The sequence below is a fragment of the Fusarium oxysporum genome, chromosome 15 (genome assembly GCF_000149955.1).
Source record: "Fusarium oxysporum f. sp. lycopersici 4287 chromosome 15, whole genome shotgun sequence".
Taxonomy (NCBI): domain Eukaryota; kingdom Fungi; phylum Ascomycota; class Sordariomycetes; order Hypocreales; family Nectriaceae; genus Fusarium; species Fusarium oxysporum.
Window position 1 is genome coordinate 1,745,800 of NC_031000.1, and position 7,010 is coordinate 1,752,809.

Consider the following 7,010-nt stretch of genomic DNA (forward strand, 5'->3'; position numbering starts at 1 on the left):
CGGACCGAGTTTCGGATCTTCTCTTTTTGTGACTCCAGGACGAGACTTGCCATTGCACGGATGCAAAAGTTGTTTGGGTTGGAGACAGTAATAGCCTGGACAATAGGAATAGCACCTTGCCAAACGTCGAAGGTATTCTCAACAGCCCCAACGGTAACCATGGAGCCACCGCTGGCGCCATAAATGTAGCCATAGATCTTTCGATCAGACTTATAATACCTAGCAGCAATAGTTCGCGACAACTTGGCCACGGCAGCATCAGCACGATAGCCTCCACCTCCAGCTACATGGTTAGTATACCCGCCGCTGTCGGCACCGAAGCCAATCTCGTGGTCTTCAGCAGTCGAGTTCTGCAGAGGGTAGACCATCTGAAAAAACCTTCCATCCCACCCTGATTCTGGAAGGTAGATATTGAAGTCGATATTGGTCCCACTGAAGTGCCCTGAGACCCTCCGGTGTGCGACGGGAGTGGCGAAGTCTTGCTCAGCGTCAATGATGGCTGTGTTATAAGTGGAATCTACGCAGTCAGCCGTGACTTGGACGGCTCCATTGTTGGTAACACATGCAGGGCCCTTGGCTACGATAGGAGACGTTATAGGCTCGACAGTGGCAGCAAAGGCAGTGGTGGCACAAAAGCATGACCTCGATTCCCAGTGAGCTTATGCCTTAAGATAAAGTGTGAGAACTTACTTACCAGACTTGCCTCGCAGTGAATGAGAACATTGTTGCAAGATAGCTAGAGTGGATAAAGGTCTCGCCAAGGCTAGAGCTGGTGGCGATGGAGCGTATGATTCAGACGAGATATTTCTCTTTCCAATGGAGCTTCCAAGCCTTTATATTGTTATTCGAAGTGCGTTCCCTCCATCAAGACCAGGTTCACTCTTCTAAGCTTACTATAAAGGCTTGATGTTCTCACTACTGATCCCTGCCGCTTTCCCCAGCTTATTCTTCTTTTGTTCATGGTAAAATATGAAAGGATCATGGTCTAGACCTAGCTTGAGGGCAAATGATGTGAATTGATGTCTGCGAATGGACGGAATAAGCTAGTAATAGGATTCATGGGGTAATGTGGGGCAACAAGGGGTATATTGCCCGATCATATGGTTAAACTATATCTAAACGGACGCCCCTGCTGTGTGTAGAAAACCGACGCAAAGTTTAACTCTAGGTAGCTAGTCACATCCCTTCATCCCACCCCATCGTGATGCGGGGCATGCTAGCGTAATCCACTACAGCGCGGAGCCAAGGCTTTTAACTCTACGTCCTGTAGTAAGACCGCAAGCATCGATGTCCCCATAGTGTGAAGTTGGTCCGAAAGATCCGGGGCAAACCACACTCGGTCTCGATTAGACCGAGACTTAGATGTCAAATGACTTCGTTCAAGGGGAAGAAATGGTACTAGCCAACTGGCTATACCTTTTAGGAACACTGAAGTAGCTTCTCTCAACAAAGATATCCCGAGAGGAAGCGGATCATTGCAAACAGAGTCACGATCGAGACAAGTATTGGTCAGTTCCACAGACTCCTGTAAGGCTAGTAGACTACCCTTGACCTTTTCAGAGCGCTTTGGCTTGCCATATAGGGCCTGTGGAGTTTCCACTGCGCCATGCTGCCAGATTATGCCTGATTGATTTCCACCCTGCATCTTCCAAGCCGCCTAGCACCCCGCGCATCACGGAGTGGTGGCGAACACAGTCTGGTCTATTGAGGAGGTTTTTTGACGAGATACAGCCACTGGACTGCCTAAGCATCATCTGGCAACAGGGATGATTGCAAATGAGCCTGCGACACGCGTACAGCATACGTCCTAATAACTCCATTCAATACTGTAATCTTCTTTTTTGAGTTGGTAGGCGGCAGCGTTCGGGTAACTGCTCGGCCTGCAGTTGTTTCTAATGGAACAGCCCACGTAGAATCTTTTTTTCATCTTTGTAACATCAAGGGACCCGGCTGTGCGCTTGTATCCGCCACTTCGTACATCATCTCGGAAGAGTAATCCACAAAGAATAACCGTGGCCCAGAGCAAAGCCGTATTTAACGCCGAGCTTGCGTCGCATGCAATCCCTCGGCCAGCTTTTAACCTTCCTTCTCCACAGTCAAGCCAATTCTCTTCCTTTTTCAGCATACCAAAACAAATTTCACCATGGTGTTGGTAGATGTCCAGGTCGCGAACGTTCATTTCCAGCATCACCAACCTCAGTACAGTCTTGGCCTGGATGATCCTAGACCAAGAGTTTCATGGATCTTGGTTACTGAAAACACCTTCATACAGACTGCGTATGAAATTGAGATTACTCAACATCCCCCAACGTCAACTACACAAAATGATGTCGCTATCACTCAAAATCGGCAAACCTGTTTCAAAATAGAGTCGAGCGCTTCACAGTTGGTGCCGTGGCCCGACAAGAATTCTCTAAAACCCCGTCAAAGGATCTCTATACGTATAAGAGCCTTTGACGGCCAGAACGTTACGTCTTGGAGCCAGGGGACGTTCTACGAAACTGGACTGATGACGAGAGAGAACTGGGCTTGCCAAAGGATTAGCTCGGCTCAGCTTGTCCAGGGAAGCAGCTCATCCCAGCAAGAGCAACTGCTTTGTAAAGCTTTCGGAACCAGGTCCTGCCCAATCACGAGGGCAAGATTATACGTCGTGGTCCAAGGTGTTTATGAAGCAGAGCTGAACGGTCATCGCGTCAGTGATGACTTTTTAGCTCCTGGATGGACAGTTTACGATAATCGTATCCGGTACCAGACATACGACGTAGCTGCCCTACTCAAATCCTCTCATCAGAACTGCCTTGGCTTTCGTCTTGCTGATGGTTGGTTCTGTGGACGCCTTGGTTTCTTTGGCGGCCAACAACACCGATGGGGTCCTTTTTCTACTTTGATGGCACAACTTGAGATAACATACGAAGATGGAACGGTAGATTCGGTAATTTCAGACTCGAGCTGGTACTCGATACCGGGACCTGCAACCAAAGCCGAGCTGTATGACGGAGAAAAGTACGACGCTAACCTCGCGATCCGACATTGGTCTAGCGAGAGCCCCTCGGCTGATGCAGGCTGGGAATCAGTTACTGTACTTGATCCTTTGCCTGCATCTGTTGGACTTGTTTCCGGTTGCTCGGAACCTGTTCGCCGAGTAGAAACCATCCGTCCCGTTAAACTTATAACCACGCCCTCAAACAAGACAGTCGTTGATTTTGGCCAGAATCTTGTCGGATATGTACGAATCAAGGGAATCAAGGGGCCAAAACACCACAAGATCGAGCTTCGTCATGCCGAGGTTCTTGAACACGGTGAACTTGGCCTTCGACCCCTCCGCTTTTGTGAAGCGACTGATGTGTATATTTGTGACGGCGACGCATCTGCTCATTCATGGGAACCTAAATTCACTTTTCATGGCTTTCGGTACTGTCAGATCGATGGTATGGCACATGACAGTACTCCTCTCGATTTAGTGGAGGCTGTTGTTTGCCATACTGACATGAGAGCCGTGGGAGACTTCTCATGCTCCAATGAGAACCTCAACAAGCTCTTCAGCAATGCACGCTGGAGCACGAAAGGAAACTTTCTTTCCATCCCTTCAGATTGCCCACAGAGAGATGAGCGTCTAGGGTGGACTGGAGACATTGCTCAATTTGCTCCGGCTGCCGTGAAGCTATTTGACTGTCACGGCTTCCTGGAAGACTGGATGGTTGATGTGGGATATGATCAAGATTGCCGAAAAGGTATCCCAGCATATGTCACACCCAACATATTTGGTGAGGATGTTGGAATCTGGAACCTTCCCCTGCCTGTCGCGATTTGGCATGATGTGGTTGTACTGGTACCATGGGCTCTCTACATGGCGTCTGGTGACACGCAGATCCTCAGTGACAACTATGACAGTATGAAGAGGTGGATCGAATCTATACCGCGGGATGATAAAGCGCAGAGAAGGTTATGGGCCAGGGAGTCATTTCAACTGGGTGTAAGTGATGCCATGACTGGATTCTGTCAGTGGCTGCTTGTTATCTAACACTTTATAGGATTGGCTAGACCCAACGGCACCACCAGAACAGCCAATGGCCGGGTCTACAGACCCCATTCTAGTGGCAGATGCATTTCTCACTCGTTCATTAGATTTGATGGCTCGTGTTGCGACTGCACTGAACAAGTTACAAGATGCTCAATGCTACGCTCTAGCGGCAGTCGACTGCCGTCAAGAGTTTCTGGAAGAATACGTGTCACCAAGAGGCCGCATTAGCTCAGATTCTCAGACAGCTTATGCTTTGGCAATCTGCTTCGAGCTAGTATCCAATGATCAACTGTCCTATGCAGGTCAGCGTCTGGCTACCATCATGAGGAGAAACCAGTTCAAGATCGGGACAGGCTTTGCAGGAACGCCATTCTTGTGCGAGGCTCTTGTCCGTACTGGGCATGTGCAGGTAGCATATGCTGTACTGCTCTGCCAAGAATGCCCCTCATGGCTATACACTGTTAGGTCAGGTGCAACAACCATGTGGGAGCGTTGGGATAGCATGCTACCCAATGGCGACATAAACCCTGGTGAAATGACATCCTTCAATCACTATTGCTTCGGCTCCGTGATAACGTTTTTATATGAGCGTTTAGGGGGCCTGAAATGTCTTGAACCAGGTTGGACAAGAATCCAGTTTGCACCACAGCCCGGTGGTGATATACAATTTGCGAATGCTTATCAAAAGACGCCTTATGGGTTGGCGTCTATACAGTGGTGGGTGGAGGAGGGCAAGTTCTTTATGGAGATTGTTGTTCCAGTTATGACAGAAGCCGAAGTTGTTTTGCCAGATGGTAAGGACGAAGTAAGAATCGTCAAGGCTGGGAAATGGTCTTTTTCTTGCGAGCTTTACGCTCAAGATTGGCCTGTTCTAGCGATTCAAGCTTTTCCAGATGTAGGTCCTACATCTGAGCCTAAGACAGCCCCTTGAGAGATTTCAATGAGCAGATGCAGATTTAGCCCCGCGAGTAGTATTAAAAGCTTTGAGATATACCATTCACCACTAAATACCTGAAAAATGTCTAATGGTGTTGTGTTTAGTAAATAACAATTATGTAAGACTAGATTACCCCTACACCTTCTCGGCCTTTTATTCCATGAGCCTAGTGAAGTGGCCGAAAACGGAGGAAGAAACCACTCAGCTATTGGAGTCTGGCATGCACGGTTGTTGACTCAGGCGAGCTTAGTGCAATGTGGTGGCGCCCTAAGTAGGACAGCTCAACCAATTGCATGATTTTCGTCTTGACCCTCGCTGTCGCCATGGAGTGTGACTTAGCACTCTGTCCAATCGCCTGTTTTACGGATACTAAGAAGCGGGCCACGCATAATCCAAAATCTCAAAAACGGAATCAGAAATGAGTTAGCGTGCTTTCGATTCTGCCACAAGCTGAGGAGGCTATTGGGTTAATTTACCATGATCCAAAGATTCAGACTATTTCATTGGTAGATCGTGCAAATTGAAAGGCGGCTGTTGGCAGGCAAAAAATGTCCTCTCAGTATTTCAGGCCAATAAGGTTAGATGTTGGCGGCGACCCTTGGGGTGGAGCTTAGCAGTAGCGGAGTGAATTTAGTGTCAGCTAGCGTCTGCTCCGCACTCAAGACACACTAGCGTAGCCGTAGGCAGCGGCTGATTGAGCCTGGTTGGTGGGAGCTGGCTAACTGCTTTCTACTGCTGTACCATCTTATAATGTAACATCTAAATAGGAAAGTTTTAGCACAGGGATATCTCGACTACTGAATCCAAGTTCAAGTCGGTTTAGTATGTGCCGAGCTTTTAACGCTGCTAATAACAAACCCTTGCTTTTCGGGTGGTTGTTACAGATCAGACCGAGCAGAGAAAAGTCATTAGTAATTTAGGAGATCGTAGGACTGTTTAGGCCACCCAAGGCTTGTGGGAATACTTAAACATGCATAAGACTAGCTAAGAAAGGAAAAATAACTAATTAATTACCCACAGGCGATTAAAGTATATTTTATACAAGGGTAGGTGCAAAAAGTTCCTACCTATACTAGCGCTATACTAAAATATATTATAATTAAAATCTTTATGCCTTAATTATTAGTTTTACTAGTAATTCTATTAATAATCTTTTTTTTATTTAAATCATCTTTATTAACCTTGGTAATAATTAGGTTTTTATTTTTTTTCTATAACGTACATGATAAGCGAGCGTCGCAATCCATTTTTCGCCTTAAAAGGAATTTTTTGAACTAGTCTCAAAGAGTCTACTCAGATTTAAATTAGTTCAAATTATAATATAATATACCTAAGTATAATATACTTAAGTATAAACATTATAAAAATTATACCTATTATCTTACTAGAGTTATATTAAAAAGTCTATTTACACTGTGCTATGCACTGTATTTTAAGGTTTTATATAAGAAATAAAATAGATGAAAATATTTAGAAAATATCTTTTTACATAGTTAAATATACTATAGTTACTTAATCTTATATTTCTTAACTTATAACCTTTTTAGCATTTTCTTTTTTAACAAAGATTATAAGAGGTATTATTATCTTGAAGTATTTATAAATAAATTTCCTATAGAACTTATAAATGCTAAGAAATACTTAAATCTCTTTATAAGTTATACATTTAGGCTATTTAATAATAATTTAAATCCTTTTTAAATTTATCTTAATACCCTTGGTAATTAAAATAAATCCTAAGAACTTAGTTTTATTTTAATAAAAGGAATACTTAAAAGACTTAATATATAACTTTATAGCCTTTATATACTCTAAGATCTAATTTAGGTAATTAATATAATCTTCTTTTATCTTTAAGAATATTAAGATTGTTACGATTCGTGCCCGTAACAGCGCTGTAAGGCTTCTATAAGGCAGCTGTAGCACATCCATGATTGCTTGCATAGCGATTATGTGTTGAACAGGTGCTGGGGTCTCACGTGCAAGCAGGGATACTTTAAGATTACAGCCGAAATGGTAAAACCTCTAAGGGGTAGATTCAACAGAACACAA

The 7,010-nt window shown here is 44.7% G+C and overlaps 2 protein-coding genes across 2 annotated transcripts in view; one reads left to right on the top strand and one right to left on the bottom strand.

Moving 5' to 3' along the window:
- FOXG_15492 (uncharacterized protein) overlaps nucleotides 1-723 on the bottom strand; it is a gene marked incomplete at both ends in the record, with an annotated part of 874 nt that extends 151 nt beyond the window's left edge. Inside the window, 2 exons of the mRNA XM_018395602.1 lie at nucleotides 6-642; nucleotides 695-723. Coding sequence (XP_018255766.1) covers nucleotides 6-642; nucleotides 695-723 — 666 coding nt within the window. The remainder of the gene's footprint in view (nucleotides 1-5; nucleotides 643-694) is intronic.
- Nucleotides 724-2,143: 1,420 nt separating this feature from the next.
- Nucleotides 2,144-4,952, top strand: FOXG_15493 (uncharacterized protein; the record flags this gene model as incomplete). The annotated part of the gene is made up of 2 exons (XM_018395603.1): nucleotides 2,144-3,973; nucleotides 4,032-4,952. 2 exons carry the CDS (start codon nucleotides 2,144-2,146, stop codon nucleotides 4,950-4,952), a joined length of 2,751 nt encoding a protein of 916 aa, XP_018255767.1.
- Between the last annotated feature and the right edge of the window lie 2,058 nt (nucleotides 4,953-7,010).